This window comes from Hylobates moloch, unplaced genomic scaffold, assembly GCF_009828535.3.
Source record: "Hylobates moloch isolate HMO894 unplaced genomic scaffold, HMol_V3 SCAFFOLD_19, whole genome shotgun sequence".
NCBI classification, from domain to species: domain Eukaryota; kingdom Metazoa; phylum Chordata; class Mammalia; order Primates; family Hylobatidae; genus Hylobates; species Hylobates moloch.
The window spans coordinates 71,827,675-71,845,562 of NW_026652294.1; the positions used below are offsets into that span (position 1 = coordinate 71,827,675).

At 44.7% G+C, this 17,888-nt stretch overlaps 2 protein-coding genes across 10 annotated transcripts in view; one reads left to right on the plus strand and one right to left on the minus strand.

The window, feature by feature from the left end:
* The window catches only part of KDM4C (lysine demethylase 4C), a 416,633-nt gene that overhangs the window by 380,786 nt on the left and 17,959 nt on the right, over positions 1-17,888 (minus strand). For all 9 annotated transcript variants that reach the window (XR_009210974.1, XR_009210973.1, XR_009210972.1 and 6 more), the window contains exon 2: positions 1,236-1,396. Coding sequence is in view for 6 of the 9 variants with exons in the window: in XM_032138252.2 (XP_031994143.1) it covers positions 1,236-1,396 (161 nt within the window). In the remaining 3 variants the exon portion in view is untranslated. The remainder of the gene's footprint in view (positions 1-1,235; positions 1,397-17,888) is intronic.
* LOC116459101 (large ribosomal subunit protein eL21-like) lies at positions 16,361-16,891 on the plus strand (the record flags this gene model as incomplete). Its single annotated transcript, XM_032753913.2, has 1 exon — positions 16,361-16,891. A coding segment is annotated over one exon (492 nt), but the record flags the coding sequence as incomplete, so codon positions are not given.

Sequence of the window (17,888 nt, forward strand, 5' to 3'; positions counted from 1 at the left end):
AGAGTAAGTCAGTTTGTGGTTGCCTATGGGCTGCGGGTGATAGCAGGGAATGGGGAATGACTGCTTAATGCATATGAAGTTTCTTTGCGGGATGATGAAAATGTTACAGAATTCAATAGAGGTAATGATTGCACAATTCTGTGAATATACTCAAAACCACTGAATTGCACACTTTAAATGGATGCATTATATGGTATTATTATATGATAAAATATATCAATAAGTGTTAATGAAAAAAAAAGAGGCCGGGCGCAGTGGCTCACGCCTTTAATACCTGCACTTTGGGAAGCCGAGGAGGATGGATCACCTGAGGTCAGGAGTTCAAGATCAGCCTGGCCAACATGGTGAAACCCCGTCTCAACAAAAAATACAAAAAAATTAGCGGGGCATGGTGGCGGGTACCTGTAATCCCAGCTACTTCAGGAGGCTGAGGCAGGAGAATCACTAGAACTCAGGAGGTGGAGATTGCAGTGAGCAGAGATCACGCCGTTGCACTCCAGCCTGGGCAACAAGAGCGAAACTCTGTCTCAAAAAAAAAAAAGAAAGAGGCCGGGCACGGTGGCTCACGCCTGTAATCCCAGCACTTTGGGAGGCCGAGGCGGGTGGATCACGAGATCAGGAGATCGAGACCACGGTGAAACCCTGTCTCTACTAAAAATACAAAAAAAAAATTAGCCGGGCACGGTGGCGGGTGCCTGTAGTCCCAGCTACTCCGGAGGCTGTGGCAGGAGAATGGCATGAACCTGGGAGGCAGAGCTTGCAGTGAGCCAAGATCGCGCCACTGCACTCCAGCCTGGGCGACAGAGCGAGACTCCGTCTCAAAAAAAAAAAGAAAGAAAGAAAAAAACATAGAAGGGAAGAAAAAGGACACGAGAGAGAAATTGTGGTTAACCTTCAGGTTAATAATTGTTGTCTACAAAAAAACTGACAAAAACTATGAATACTCTCACACCTCTGAAACCCATACATGGATCTCCGTGGTTTCCATGAGCCACCCTTGGTTGGTTTTGATTTTTTTTTTTAAGCCTTAGAAGACAACCTAGTATGAATAGTTATACTTAAAGGAAAAATAAGATAATTACTATTTGAAGAAATCAAATGTTCCACATAGATTAACAAGAACAAAGATTTTGCAAATTTCTTCCTTCAGAAACAATGTCCCACATCGTGGAAACTAAGAACATAATTAAAGGCCAAGTGATTGTTTTTCATTTAAAGCATCTGAGGATAATCACCTTTGCAAGACCTGCACGATGGGCTCCTTTAGACTCCATGTATGCAAGGTATTTGTTGAACTCCCGGAACTCCTCCATGGAGGGTCTGAAGGTCATTATCTTACAGCTGGGGTTCAGAGGACTTTCCACCTCGGCCACCTCCATGATGGCTAGGGCAGTGTCTGGAGAGAAGACAGTAGGGTCAACAGAACTGAATTATTATGTGCTTTAGGTCATTTTTAACAAATAGTATGTCAGCTCCCCCAGCAGGAACCCTTCTCTTTCATCACTTCCCATTCCCTTCTACCAGTCTCAGGGAGACTCCCTCATCTCTGCCTGAAGCTCTGAACAAACAAGGGCCTCTAGTCATTCCTCTTGCCAAGTTCCCTATGCCTGGTAGAGAACCACTGATCTGACTGTACTGTTAGCCTCCTCAAAACCCTTCCAAGTAAAAATAAATTTTCTGGGCCAGGTGCGGTGGCTCACGCCTGTAATTTCAGCACTTTGGGGGGCCAAGACGGGCAGATCACGAGGTCAGGAGTTCGAGACCAGACTAGCCAACATGGTGAGACCCCCATCTCTACTAAAAAATACAAAACTTAGCCAGGTGTGGTGGTGCATGCCTGTAATCCCAGTTACTCAGGAGGCTGAGGCAGCAAAATTGCTTGAACCTGGGAGGCGGAAGTTGCAGTGAGCCAAGACCTCACCACTGCACTCCAGCCTGGGTGACAGGGTGAGACTCTGGTCTGAGCAACAGAGCGAGACTCCGTCTCAAAAACTAAATAAATAAAAATAAATAAATAAATTTTCTTTTTTTTTTTTCTTTGAGACAGTCTTGCTACATTGCCTAGGCAGGAGCGCAGTGGCGCAATCTCAGCTCACTGCAACCTCCGCCTCCCAGGTTCAAGCGATTTTCCTGCCTCAGCCTCCCGAGTAGCTGGGATTACAGGCATGGGCCACCACGCCCGGGGAATTTTGTATTTTTAGTAGAAATGGGGTTTCTCCATGTTGGTCAGGCTGGTCTCGAACTCCCGACCTCAGGTGATCCACCCGCCTTGGCCTCCCAAAGTGCTGGGATTACAGGCATGAGCCGCCATGTCCGGCTGTAAAAATGAATTTTCTAACCTTGCAAGTTTACAAAAGATGTTGCTTCTACCTACCAGTTCTGAAACAGACTCCCACTCACATACGCACCTGTACAAAGGCCTAGTCTAGGCTGAGTAGAGAATGTTAAAAATCGTTAGAGTTTACTCAGATGTGCTTACAGATTGTCATATCATGCCTTCCTACAGTAATTAACAAGCCATCCATTCAGCAAAATCGCCAGGCACCAGGCAAAACACAGAAAAGAATGAGGATGGAGACAGAAAGGGATGAGGTCTGTCTTCACCTTCCAAGCTGTCTGGAGGCTGAACAAACTTCAATATAAAAATGTATACAAGGGCTGGGAGTGATAGTTCATGCCTGTAATCCCAGCACTTTGGAGGTGGGCATATCACTGGAGGCCAGGAGTTTAAGACCACCCTGGGCAACATGGTAAAACCCCATCTCCACTAAAAATACAAAAAAATTAGCCGGGCATGGTGGCACACGCCTGTAGTCCCAGCTACTAGGGAGACTGAGGCAGGAAAATCACTTGAACCTGGGAGGCGGAAGTTGCAGTAAGCTGAGATCATGCCACTGCATTCCAGCCTGGGTGATGGAGTGGCACAGGAAGAAGTAACTAACTCCACCTGGGTTAATGAGCAATCAGTTTCCCAGAAAGGGGGAGAGTTAAGTCTTATAAAAAGGTATGGGAGTTGGCCAGACAAGAGATAGGGCACTCTAGGCAGCAGAAATATCTGGAAGTACCGCTGGAACGGAAAGGAGTTTAATAATGTGTCTGGAGCATAGAAAGGAGAGACTATAGGAGATCAAAGTAGGAAAGTAGGCAGGTTTTACTATGAAAACACAGGCTTAATCTTGCTGTCAATAAACAGGATGATTCCTTCAGCAAACATTTATTGAGCACCTATCATGAGACAGGCACACAGAATGCAAAGGTAAGTAAGGCTGCCTCAGGAAGGAGTCCCAACCCAACCTTCTTCTAAATCCATTAGGACCTGGCATCTGACAGCACAAACAACAAATCCTCCTGGAACAAAGTATTCCTTTTTTTTTTTTTTTTTTTTTCTGCTGAATTTAATCTGCCTGACAGAGAAATTGGAAGGGAGGGATGGGGCAGATAAAAGGGTGAAACGTTATGAGAAAGTAACAGGTTAAAACAGAGCAGGGCTGGCCAGGGCTGGGGCTCATGCCTGTAATCCCCGCACTCTGGGAGGCCGAGGCGGGTGGATCAATTGAGGTCAGGAGATGGAGACCATCCTGGCTAAAGCGGATCAGTTGAGGTCAGGAGATGGAGACCATCCTGGCTAACACGGTGAAACCCCATCTCTACTAAAAAATACAAAAAAAAAAAAAAAAAAATAGCCGCGTGTGGTTGCAGGCATCTGTAGTCCAAGCTACTCAGGAGGCTGAGGCAGGAGAATGGCATGAATCCAGGAGGCAGAGCTTGCAGTGAGTGAGCCTGGATCACGCCACTGCACTCCAGCCTGGGCGACAAAGCGAGACTCCATCTCAAAAACAAACAAACAAACAAAAAAACAGAGCAGGGCTACAGATAGTGATGTAGTCATTATTTGTTTAAAGAAAGTTTGGCCAGGCGCGGTGGCTCACGCCTGTAATCTCAGCACTTCAGGAGGCCAAGGCGGATGGATCACGCCACCACACCCAGCTAATTTTTGTATTTTTAGGGATGGGTTTCGCCATGTTGGCCAAGCTGATCTCAAACTCCTGACCCCAGGTGATTCCACCTGCCTTGGCCTCCCAAACTGCTGGGATTACAGGCATGAGCCACCGCACCCTGCCTAGAAAGTTTAAATGAGCATCTATCTCACAATGTACACATGAGGAGGTAGGAGATACATAAAATTTAAACCTCACCACCCTTTAGGAACTTAGAATCCAAAGGAGAAAATAATCTGCACAAAAATATATTAACACATGGTAGAAAATATTCTGAATTCTCCCTGCCTCAGGGAGGGAGCTTGCAACAGGGAAAAACCTTGCAGGCTACATTCCTACATGCCTCTGTTCACGTGTAGACAGGTACACACCCCCAAATTCATGGGCTTCAGGATAGCAGCCTCACTCTATATAGTAAACACACAGTCCTTTAGAAGCATCTGGATCTGGTCCAGGCACGGTGGCTCACACCTGTAATCCCAGCACTTTAAGAGGTCGAGGCAGGCAGATCACTCGAGTCCAGGAATTGGAGACCAGCCTGGGCAACATGGCGAAACCCTGTCTCTACAAAAAATACAAAAATTTGCTGGGCGTGGCCGGGCGCAGTGGCTCACGCCTGTAATCCCAACACTTTGGGAGGCTGAGGTGGGCGGACCACCTGAGGTCGGGAGTTCGAGACCAGCCTGACCAACATGAAGAAACCCCGTCTCTACTAAAAATACAAAAATTAGCCAGGCGTGGTGGCACAGGCCTATAATCTGAGCTATTCGGGAGGCTGAGGCGGGAGAATTGCTTGAACTCAGGAGGCGGAGGTTGCAGTGAGCTGAGATCACACCATTGCACTCCAGCCTGGGCAACAAGAGCAAAACGTCATCTCAAAAAAAAAAAAAAAAAAGAAAAAAATTAGCCAGGCGTGGTGGTGGGCACCTATAGTGCCAGCTACTCGGAGGCTGAAACGGGAGGATTGCTTTACCACCCCGGGGGGCAGAGGGTGCAGTGAGCCAAGACTGTGCCACTGCACTCCCACTCCAGTCTGGGTGAAAGAGTGGGACTCTGTTTCAAAAAAAAAAAAAAACTGGATCTGGCCCTCACCTAACTACTATGGCCTCGTCCATCATCACTGTCTGCACTGTACTTTACGCTCCACCAATACTCACTGACTTGTGCTTCTGTAAACAAGCAAAGCTTTCTGTGTTTCTGCACATTATTCCTTCCCCTCACAGCAGCCTCTGCCTGCTTCCTCACCTGACAAACTCCTGCACACCCCTGAGATTCCTAATCCTCTGGAACAGGCCTGCCTGACCCATCTCTGTGTTCCAACTCCCTCTGCGTTCATTATAGCAGTTGCCTGTCCCAACTGCTGGCACTTCCAACCACCCACTGAGCCATCAGCTCCTCCAGGGAAATGCCAGCTCGCCACCTCTTTAAGCCCTAGCATACAATCTGGCACCCCAGCCTGGCTCACAGTATCTGCTGCAATAATTATTTGCCAGCTGAATGAAGGAGTAAGTGCCAAACTGTTAACATATTTACATAATGATACCAAATTCAGGAAAAGGAAAGCATTAGTCCCAAACACAGAAAAGTTACTTAGAAAACAGATTCGCTTGCATGACTGGTAAAGAATAATGCAACAGAAAAATCTGGGCAGTGAGAACAGGGTAGAAGCCCACAGATCACCTTTGTAGAAACATTTGGTACACGGAAGGCAGTGTTCATCTTTGACAGGCTAAAGAACAAGGGTGGCCTGAACATTTATCTACGCAGAGGAAGAAGCCACTAGGAAAATGGAAATCATTGAGTCATTCAACAAATAGTTATTGAATGCCTAACTGCTGGGCAGTCATTCATCAGGGAACAAAGTCCTGACACTAATGGAATGAAACAGACAATAAAAAGTACATGCTATGAAGAAGAACCAAGGGTAAGGGGATAGACTGCAAAGGGGAGGGGTGGCTATTTTATACAGGGTAGCCAAGGGAAGGTACTTCGGAGGAACAAAGGGCTGAAGGAGGGAATTAATCATACAGATACCTGGAAGAAGAGCATTTTAGGCTGAGGTAACAACAAGGAAAGAGACTATCGGAGTCTTCAAGGAACAGCAAAGAGATGCGTGTGGCTGGAACTCAGTAAGCAAGGAGGACAATGGTGAGAAATGAAACTGGGGTGAAAAGGAGTTTGGCATTTACTCTGCATGAGATGGGAACTGATCCTGGGGTTCCTCCCCTTCTTAGTTATCCAGTTCTTGGTACTCAAACATCCATTTCCCTTTAAGGAGATAATGGCTGTCTCTAAGGAAACTCTTCTGGACCATCTGAAGCAGAGAAATGAGCTGGCTCACATATTGTAAATCAGATTCTGGCTCTTGTGTCAAAAAGGACAAGGCTGGAAGCAGGGAGGTCAACAAGGAGGCAATTTACACTAACCCAGGCAAGTTAAGATGGTAGCTTGGACCATGATGGCCAGAGGGAAATGGTCAGATTGCAGATTGCAAATACATTCTGAACAAAATTTCTTGACAGCAGTAAAAGAAATAGGAATCAAGATTTCTGGTCTAAGCAACAGAAAAATGGCTCTGGGCCCAGGCGTGGTGGCTCACGCCTGTAATCCCAGCACCTTGGGAGGCCTAGGCAGGCAGATGACCTGAGGTCAGGAATTTGAGACCAGCCTGGCCAACATGGCGAAACCCTGTCTCTACTAAAAATACAAAAATTAGCCGGGCATGGTGGTGCATGCCTGTGATCCGAGCTACTAGGGAGGCTGAGGCACAAGACTCACTTGAACCCCGGAGGCAGAGGTTGCAGTAAGCCAAGACGGTGCCACTGCACTCTAGCCTGGGTGACAGATAAAGACTCCGTCTCAAAAAACAAACAAATGAAATATGGCTCTGACAAGAAATTGAGGCACAGAGATTGTTAAGACATGCAGCAAATTAGTGGCTACTAGAATTAAACCTAGCCCTTGACCTAGTTTGCTAACTGGTCTAGGAAATATACTCTGCCAGTTTCTAGCATCACTACTCCCTTGATTACACAAAACTATTTCTACCTACAAATCAGATATATAGATTAAAGACCTAGGTAGCTTAGGTTTTAGACCTTTTTCAATCTTTGAAGTTAATATAGGATAATCATAAAATTTTAAATATGTTAAATGATCTAAAAAGTTAACTTTCACTACACCACCCAGATCTTTGCCAATATGATAGGCAAAAAAGTATGGTTAAGTTTCATTTATTTGATTCTTAGTGACAGTGATCATTTTTGAACACACATAGCCATTTTCATTTCTTTTTTGGGGGGGTGCCTACTTACATTCATTACATTTAAAAGGTATTTATATTAATAAATGCTCCGTTCCTTGAGTTCTTCCATATTCATCATTACTAAACTTAATCATGCTACAATTAAATCCCCAGTCCCTCTTGTTTCTCTTTTACCTTTATTTTTCTGAACCAAGAAGAAAGTGAAGTTTAAAATGTTCTTCTAGTAATGTTTCCAAGTCATAGGAAGACAGGTGTATCTTACAACAACCACTATGATTTTTAGCTGAAGATGATAATCATTTTTTTAAATGCTACCCTTCTTTTGACTGAGTCCCCAAAATGAATGACAATACTATCTCTGAAGGCAACTGTTATCTTGCTTCCACAGAGCTGGTCTTCAATGTTTCTGAGACCACCTACAGCAAAAACGATATTTATAGCAAGTACCCTAAGAATTAAAAAAAAAAAAAAAAAAAAAAAAAGAATTTTTTTAATAAGCTTAAGACCTTTCCATTGAATAAAATCCAGCACTAACTCATATAACAACCCATGTTTGTTTCTGAAAATTTTTACATTATGATAAAGGACAAACACCTACTCTCCTTGTTCTAATGAGAATGTGTCTTTATTTGGTAATAAAAAAGAAATCGAGGCTGACGCTTTCCGACCAAATGTAATACTCCATCCAACACTGCCTTCCTTCCTGTCTACACCTGTGTTTCTGACGTGTATTCTCTTAAACAACTTCTGTGGGAGGAGTAAATTGTGTATTAGTTTCTTCAACAAAGCCTGCCACAGAACTGATGTGCACTGCTAACTGCCTCTGAAGAGAACAGTTCAGTAGCTACTTTAAAACACAGCCCTCTAGGAACCGAAGCACTCACAGTTAGCAGACTATGTCTCTGGCTAGAAAAAGAAGGATTCTGGGCCCTACCTGAGGTGATGGAGTCTGGCCTCTCAATCCCAACATTCAGCACACTGGGTGTGGCCTCACAGGAGCCAAGCAAGCTTCCGCTCTGCACACTGCTTTGGTTGGGCATTGTTAGGGATTGACTTGTGTCCCCCCAAAAGACACGCTGAAACCTAACCCCCAACACCTGTAAATGTGGCCTTATTTGGAAACAAAGTCTTTGCAAATGTAATCAAGTTACCAGGAGGTCATATTTGATTAGGGTCGGCCCTGATCCACTATGACTGGTGTCCTTTTAGGAAGAGAAGAGGCCAGGCGCAGTGGCTCATGCCTGTAATCCCAGCACTTTGGGAGGCCAAGGCGGGCGGATCACCAGGTCAGGAGTTCAAGACCAGCCTGGCCAACACGGCAAAACCCTGTCTCTACTAAAAATACAAAAAAATTCACCAGGCATGGTGGTGGGTGCCTGTAATCCCAGCTACTGGGGAGGCTGAGGCAGGAGAATTGCTTGAACCCGGGAGGCAGAGTTTGCAGTGAGCCAAGATCGCGCCACTGCACTCCAGCCTGTGTGACAGAGTGAGATGCCATCTCAAAAAAAAAAAGAGGAAGAGGAAGAGGAGAAGAGACAGACACAGGAAAGAGTGCCATGTGAAGATGGAGGCAGGGACTAGAGTCACGCAGCTGCAAGCCAAGGAATGCCAAGGACTCCTGGCAAACACAAGAAACTACAAGAAAGGCTCTAAGCAGATTCCTGCCTAAATCCTTCAGAGAAAACATGGTCCTGCCAACACCTTGATTTTGGCCTTTAGCTTCCAGAACTGTGAGAGGATAGACTTCTCTTGTTTTAAGCCATCCCAGTTTGTGATAATTAGTTACATTAGCCCTAGGTAACTAATACAGGCATGAAGGGCCAGACTGGAGGGAAAGAAGAGGACCACATTCTCCAATCTTAGCTTTATCAACAGCAAAGCTCCTAATACCCTGACTTTTCATCTAACTTCATCCTTCTCAAATGGTTCTAAACTGGGGAGGAAAAGGGAAGTCGCAGGCCACCTCCACAACTCTCCATTAATCGTTAGCACATCTACCCAGTTACTGAACCACAAGAGGGCTTGAAAGGGCTCCCCAGGCATGGGCCCCAAGTTAGAAAGCAACACAGCAAAGAAACTCCCTGAGCCTCCTGACCATTTTTGCCTGAGCCAGGCCTCATTTCTCTCTCAGAAGTCCAAGCAGCTTTTATTTCATCCCTTTCATCCCATTCTGATCACCACTCCATCTTGTTCCACCAGCCTGCTGAGGCCAGGGGTAGGAATGGAAGAGCAGACTCAAGGAGATAGTTCTGGGACAGAGCACCTTGGATCCTAGACCGAAAGGAATTTTTTTTTTCCTCTTTTATTTTGCTATAAAGAATACAGTGGGCCAAGTGTGGTGGCTCACACCTGTAATCTCACCACTTTGTGAGGCCAAGACAGGTGGACCACTGGAGGTCAGGAGTTCACAACGAGACTGGCCAACATGGTGAAACCCTGTCTCTACTAATAATACAAAAAAAATTAGCCAGGCATGGTGGCATGTATCCGTAGTCCCAGCCACTTGGGAGGCTGAGGCAGGACATAACAGACCTAACTGGATTTTTATTTTCTCCTCAGGACCAGAAACAAATAACTGGATTTTAATCCCTCCCACATGCCTCCTCCACTTAGTAGCTGTGTGACCTCAGGAAAGTTACTTAAACGAGGCCTCTGCTTCCCCATCAGTAAAATGGGGCAACATTACCTAACTATTACCTATTACCCATTGTGATAGGGATCCAATAAGCCACTAAATGTAAGAATTTAACATATTGCCAGGCTATAGTAACATCTGCATGCTGGCTTTGAAAGAAAGAAAAAAAAAACATTCAAATTAAATATCTTCCATGAGCTTCTTCCTCGCTGCCTACAGATGCTCAAATTTCTCTCACATAACTTTCAAAGGCTTCCTGTATGTCATGTCCCCTCCTAGACTCACCCAAGCTATAGCCTTCTCTCCCCAACCTCTCACAGACAAACCCCAACAGAGAATGGGGTTTCTTTGTCCAGTTCACCTCCTAACTCAAATCTTCATCCGCACTGCAATCTGATGTCTGCCTCTACCAGTGGATTGAAATCACTCCAGAAAAAGTTGCCAGTAACTTTTTAATTGCTACAATCAATATGTTGTTTTTAGTCTTCTTACCAACCCTTCTGCAGCCTCTGAAACCAGAAAAGCCTCTCTAGGCACAGCTTTTGTGGGTGGTGGGCAACTGGCCCCTCCTCACTCTCTGATGGTCACTGCACTCTCTGGAACTCCTTTCCAAGCCCCTACTCCTCAGCCAACCCCTCCACTACTGGCAGGCTGCAAGGCTCTTTCTGAAGTTATCTTCCCGCTCCACCAAACACAGACACTACGGGAGATCTCATCCATGCTGGCCTCAACTGTCCTTCCCAATACACCTCGGAAAAATGCTACATGGGCCTCTCTCCCATGAATCTCAGTCCAGTCTGCTAGGCACAGTCATTTGAAGATGAATATAAAGCTGCATAGAGACAATAATGAATCTGAAACTCAACAAGGATAAAAAGGAATCTGTCCTCCAAAATCTACTTCTCTATCCCAGTCTTGGTCCTTCTTCATTCAATCCATCCACAGTTTAGCTTGCCTCTTTGTGGCCAGCACTGACCACGGCTAATCCTCAAAGAGCTTACAAGTGCAGGAAAGAACAAGCACACAGGCGGTTATTATACGACAGGTCACATGCTGCAATAAAGGGAAGCACAGAGGACCACAAAAGCCTTTAGAACAAGAACAGTGGGAGCTACCTTTTACCAGGGTAAAGGTGGAGAAAGTGAAAAGTGAAAGCATCTCCTACACACCAAGCCCGTCCTCTACTGCGAGGCCAACATCAGAATCCCAAGAGCCTTCCCAAGCCTACCGACTCTTACTCTCCACTCCTAAGTGGTGACCTTTGTAGTCAATTCAACATCCTGAGCATCTTTCATATCCATTCTCTAGTCTCCATACTATTAGTATCCTGAGTGACTTTTGTCGTTCTTTTCTTCAACCACCCCAAGAGTCTTTGCTGATTTTCCCACCTTTAGTTCACCACCCTCAATTCTCTTCCATACAACATAAAGCAAACTTTCTCGACACAAAACCGATGATGCTATCCCTCTTTTAAACCCTTCAATAGCTCAATATCGTTCCAGTACGGAGCCATGAATCTAGCACCTGCCTTTCCCCTCGCTCCTCAAAGACCCCTTTTGCCTACTTAAAACCTTTGCTTCACTTTGAACCACTCGATGTTCCCAAGGGAGTGAAGCCATTTCCCTCCTTTGCTGTGCTGTATATAGACATATGTATCACGTGTACGCCATTACGAATACCTTCTGTGAGCAAGACATGTGTTAAGTGCATTAATGTTCATTCTCTTAATTAAATCTCATAAGAACTCCATTGAGAGAGTGACCATGAATATCCCTATTTCACTAATGATGGAGAATAAAATGTTTGCTCAAGGTCCCAAGTTAGTAGGAGCAGAAGATGGGAAATGAGCCTAATCTGAGATTCTACTCATAACTGCTTTGCTATTTGCTTGTCCTATCCTCAGTGGTGCCTATCTGGCAAAACTCATCTTTCAACTTTATCTTACATGTTGACTCCCTTACGAAGCTTTTCGGGCAACACTCCCCACCAACTGACAATGTCCTTTTTAAATGCTCTCGGCACTCCATACACGTCATCAATCTTCATTATTCATAGATTCCATATCTACAAATTTACCTACTCACTAAAATTTATAACCAGGCCAGGCACGGTGGCTCACACCTGTAATCACAGCACTTGGGAGGCCGAGGTGGACAGATCATCTGAGGTCAGGAGTTCAAGACCAGCCTGGCCAACATGGTGAAACCCTGTCTCTACTAAAAGCACAAAAATTAGCCGGGCATGGTGGCAGGCGCCTGTAATCCCAGCTACTGAGGAGGCTGAGGCAGGAGAATAGCCTGAACTCCGGAGGCTGAGATTGCAGGTGAGCCGAGATAACGCCACTGCACTCCAGCCAGCCTGGGCACAAGAGTGAGGTTCTGTCTCCAAAAAAAAAAAAAAATTATTTCTATGGTCATTCACAGACACGCACAGAGCAACGAAAAATTTGAATTGCCCAATGCACACATTCCCAGCTGAGGTCAAACAAAGGCTTTCTTGTTTCAGCTCTCATAATGCAAACAAGTGTCCACTCTATGGTCTATTTAGTGCCATGATTTTTGCACTTTTGCACTGTCTGTTGGTGATTTAGGTGCTTAAAATGGCCCCCAAGCATAATGCTGAAGTGCTGTCTTGTGTTTCTAAGTACAAGAATACTATGGTTTATGGCTCATAGCTATATGGCTTATGACAAAAATTCACGTTACATAAGGTTGGTTCAGTCATGAGTTACAGTGCTGTTGGCCACAAGTTTAATGTTAATAAATCAACAATTATATTTTAAATACAGTGTCTTTAAAAAGAAACACACAAAAAACAAGAATATGTATTGATCAATTGATGAAAATGTTCTGACCAGAGGCTGACAGGAACCTAAACTTGTACTTCCACTAGGAGCAACATTTCAGTATTTACTAGTTCATTGTTCATGATGACTTTATAGAACATAACTACTGCAAATAATGAGAATCAACTAAACCTTGGCCCTTATAATAAGACCATTCAGAAAAAGCCCCTGCCCCAAAGAAGCTTCCCAGCCTACAGGGGTAAATTCAGGCAGCCACTCCTACAGACTACAATTGACTAACCTGGCGCAATCACTCCCCTGGGACTCAGAACTAGCGAGCAGAGACAAAGTCATGAGGGGCTACAGCAGCCACTATCTGCTATACGCATAAACAGAAAATGAGAGAAGGAAAGAGATCAGCAGAGAAAAGTAGAATTAAGAGAATGCAAGGCCCCAAGAAAGATGAAGGGACCAAAAAGCCAAGACTGAATCATCACAGGCATAATGAAATCATGAGCTCAATGCCTGAAGAATCTGCACCTTCAAGAGACTGCATTCTGGAGAGCTGAAATCTACATTATATGAGACATTCCAAATATGATTAAAGTCTTTTTTTTTTTTTTTGAAATGGAGTTTCACTCTTGTTGCCCAGGCTGGAGTGCAATGGCGGAATCTCGGCTCACTGCAACCTCTACCTCCCGGGTTCAAGCAATTCTCCTTCCCGAGTAGCTGGGATTACAGGTGGACAGTACCACACCCAGCTAATTTTCATATTTTTTATAGAGACAAGGTTTTGCCATGTTTCCAGGCTGGTCCTGGACTCTTGAGCTCAAAGAGATCTGCCTGCCTTGGCTTCCCAAAGTGCTGGGATTACAGGTGTGAGCCACAGCACCTGGCCAGTTCCTCTTTCGTTTTTTTGTGGGATTGTTTTTAATAATAGTACGAGAATTAGGATACTTGAGAAGCAATATGAGCCAGAATCCTTGTAGAGGATTCCCGATCTCTTAACATTTTACTGTTATAATTCCCACACCTCGTTTGAGATTAAAAATAAATTACCTCACCTTTAATGGTACTTTCCAAAGGATTCAACTTAAATTTGGTAGAAACAACACTGTTGTATTCACAGCTAATCTATTTACATAATTTTTAATTATATCTCATACTTACACAGCTGGCATAAACTGGATTGGAAATACTGTTGACTTGCTGAGTATTCAACTGGTACTTGGATATATTAATAATAGGCCTAGCCTACTTAGCCCTGTGTGTGAGGTCAGTGGTGTTCTTTAGAGAGAATGTATGGTACATATCCCTTATCTGGTTAAGATAACGGTGAGTCAGAGCTACTATAGCAGGTCAGTAAGATTAAGTAGCTGTAGGTGGCTGGCTAGTTTGCTTAAATAGCGCAATTAGTAATTGCATTCAGTGCTACAAAATGAATTTTGAGCCATTCAGGTTAATTTCATAAAGATTACACCAAGGAACCAATTATTAGAAAGGATTATTATCAAAACGCAAATCGGAGTGAATAAACCTCCATGTGATGCACATCTGGTATTTGTAAAACAGCAGGTTTCCCACTAGCCATTGTCATCAGTTTATATTTGATAATAGCGCCAGTCATGATTCAATTACCCATAGACACTGCTCTGGTTAACTTAAGCAGAAAGGGATTTGATACTGACTGGTGTTAGAGCACTGTTGAAGGCTGCAAGAGCAGGCTCTCAGCTGGATCCCCAGGGATGTCTCCCAAAACACTGCTGCAGCAGGAGCTGTCAAGGGAACTGCCACTACTACTACAAACAGAAGATCAGGGTCCAAGTTCATAGCACCTTGACTGAGATCTGGGGAGCAGGAAGTTGCTGTGTCATCTGTTTGTTTCACGAACACACCAAATTAGTTATGATCTAGGGCGTCAGGAATCGTGCCAGAACTATTTCTTCAGACCCAAGCTACTTCTGCTAGATCTACTCCAGCAAGAAGAATGCCTTACAGGTTTCCACTCTCTTCTTACCCTACTCAGTTCTGAATCTAAGTCTTTTCATATTAAAAGACTTCAATCGGCCAGGCGCTGTGGCTCACGCCTGTAATCCCAGCACTTTGGGAGGCCGAGGCGGGCAGATCACGAGGTCAGGAGATCGAGACCACGGTGAAACCCCATCTCTACTAAAAATAGAAAGAATTTGCCAGGCGTGGTGGCAGGCGCCTGTAGTCCCAGCTACTCGGGAGGCTAAGGCAGGAGAATGGCATGAACTCGGAAGGCGGAGCTTGCAGTGAGCCGAGATCGCGCCACTGCACTCCAGCCTGGGCGACACAGCAGGACTCCATCTCGAGAAAAAAAGAAAAAAAAAAAAGACTTTAATCAGGCCTGGCGAGGTAGCTCAGGCCTGTAATCCCAGCACTTTGGGAGGCCAAGGCAGGTGGATCACCTGAGGTCAGGAGTTAAAGACCAGCTTGGCCAACATGGTGAAATCCTGTCTCTACTAAAAACACAAAAAATTAGCCGGGTCACTGCACTCCAGTCTGGGTGAACATAAGACTCCTTCTCATAATTTAAAAAGAAAAAAAAAGACACCAAATCTCCCCCTAGATAGATGAATCTCACAAATGTAACACTGCGACACAGAGTCTTCTTGCTCTGTTGCCCAGGCTGGAGTGTAGTGGCATGATCCTGGCTCACTGCAACCTCCGCTTCCTGGGTTCAAGAGATTCTCCTGCCTAAGCCTCCCAAGTAGCTGAGATTACAGGCATGTGCCACCACGCCAAGCTAATTTTTGTATTTTTAGTAGAGGTGGGGTTTCACCATGTTGGCCAGGCTGGTCTCGAACTCCTGAACTTAGGTGATCCTCCCAGCTCACTCTCCCAAACTGCTGGGATTACAGGCGTGAGCCACTGCACTGGGCCTTGGAAAAATCTGATAAACCTTTCTATTTAGCTGTGGAAGCAGAGAGCTGTCACTTGAGTGAATAAGTTATTTAGCTACAAAGGCCTGAAACCCAGGAATGGTGGGGTGGCTCATGCCCATAATCCCAGGACTTTGGGAGGCCCAAGTGGGAGGATCACCTAAGGTCAGGAGCTCGAGACCAGCCTGGCCAACATGGTAAAACCCTGTCTCTACTAAAAATACAAAAATTAGCCAGGGGTGGTGGCAGGTGCCTGTAATCCTAGCTACTCAGGTTGAGGCAGGAGACTTGCTTGAACCCAGGAGGCAGAGGTTGCAGTAAGACGAGATCATGCCACTGCACTCCAGCCTTGGTGACAGAGCGAGACTCTGTCTCAAAAAAAAAAAAAAAAGAAAAAATTAGCCAAGCATGGTGGCATGCCTGTACTCCCAGCCACTCAGGAGGCTGAGGCAGGAGGATTCCCTGAGTCCAAGAGTTCAAGGCTGCAGTGACCTATGATTTTGCCACTGCACTCCAGTCTGGGAAAGAGTGAGATCCTGCCTCTAAGGAGAGGAAAAAAAAAAAAAAAGGCCTGAAAACCTGTATGTTTTCAAGAAAAATGATGGAATGATGGGACTAGTTATCTTGACTGTCAAGCTGAAGAATTTCAAGTTTTTATGGCTTGCAATTGGAAACCATCTTAGTTTGCAATTACAAACCATTTTAAATCTAGAGGATGGCTTGTTAAGAATGTTACATTCCCTTTCGGCCGGAACCGCCATCTTCCAGTAATTCACCAAAACGACAAACACAAAGGGAAAGGGGAGAGGCACCCGATATATGTTCTCTAGGCCTTTTAGAAAACATGGAGTTGTTCCTTTGGCCACGTATATGCGAATCTATAAGAAAGGTGATATTGTAGACATCAAGGGTATGGGTACTGTTCAAAAAGGAATGCCCCACAAGTGTTACCATGGCAAAACTGGAAGAGTCTACAATGTTACCCAGCATGCTGTTGGCATTGTTGTAAACAAACAAGTTAAGGGCAAGATTCTTGCCAAGAGAATTAATGTGCGTATTGCGCATATTAAGCACTCTAAGAGCCGAGATAGCTTCCTGAAACGCGTGAAGGAAAATGATCAGAAAAAGAAAGAAGCCAAAGAGAAAGGTACCTGGGTTCAACTAAAGCGCCAGCCTGCTCCACCCAAAGAAGCACACTTTGTGAGAACCAATGGGAAGGAGCCTGAGCTGCTGGAACCTATTCCCTATGAATTCATGGCATAATAGGTGTTTAAAAAAATAAATAAATAAAGGACCTCTGGGCTGTAAAAAAAAAAAAAAAAAAAAAGAATGTTACATTTGAGTAGCCAAACATGGTGGAGGCAGGTGGAGGTTGCGGTGAACCAAGATCGCACTACTGCACACCAGCCTCGGTGACAAAGCAAGTCTGAGTCTCAAAAAAAAAAAATTTTTTTAACTTCAAGGACCTGGGGACAATACGGAGAACAGATATAACAACTTTCCCATCTTAGGTAAAGGGAACAAACTCAAAAATGTAAAACACAGGCATTCACCACTGAAAGAGCTACACTCACTACAGAAAAGATAAAATGAGGCAGACCACATTGTCATTCTAAAAGTCCTTCCATCAGCCCCGGAGATGTGCCCAGCTGAAGCTGAAGGAAGAATCTTTGCATGACTTAACAGCTGGGGCAGCTAACATTTAAGTACTTAACACGAACATCAAGAGGTTAACAAACTCACTCAAAAGCAGCTTTGAAAAGATAAAACCTAGCAGTTACTGAGGTTTTGCTGAGAACGTAAGTGGCAGAAAGGTGTAGAGAGCTTTGGGTGCTTAAGGTCTGCTTCCACCCTGCTGTAGATGAAAACACCAAAAATATAATATTAATAAAAAGAATTCTTCCCAGATAGCTGCCTAAATTGACCAAAATCCAAAGGAAATCAACAACAGCAATACAGATTAGACAATTGACTATAGATTAAGTAAAAATCCATTGTTTCCTTACTTGGGGATAGAGGGTGAAAATACAGAAGGGTGAGGAATCCTGGAAAAGTTGACAATACAAGACAATAAAAACTTCAGGGTCAATCTCAATATACAAACCTAAGTGCTATAGGAATTCCTGGGGAAAAGATAAGACTACAAATGGGCACAGTAGGAGAAGGCTTTAAAAAGTGAGTTGGAGGCCGGGCACGGGGGCTCACGCCTGTAATCCCAGCACTTTGGGAGGCCGAGGCGGGTGAATCATGAGGTCAGGAGTTCAAGATCCACTGGCCAAGATGGTGAAACTCTGTCTCT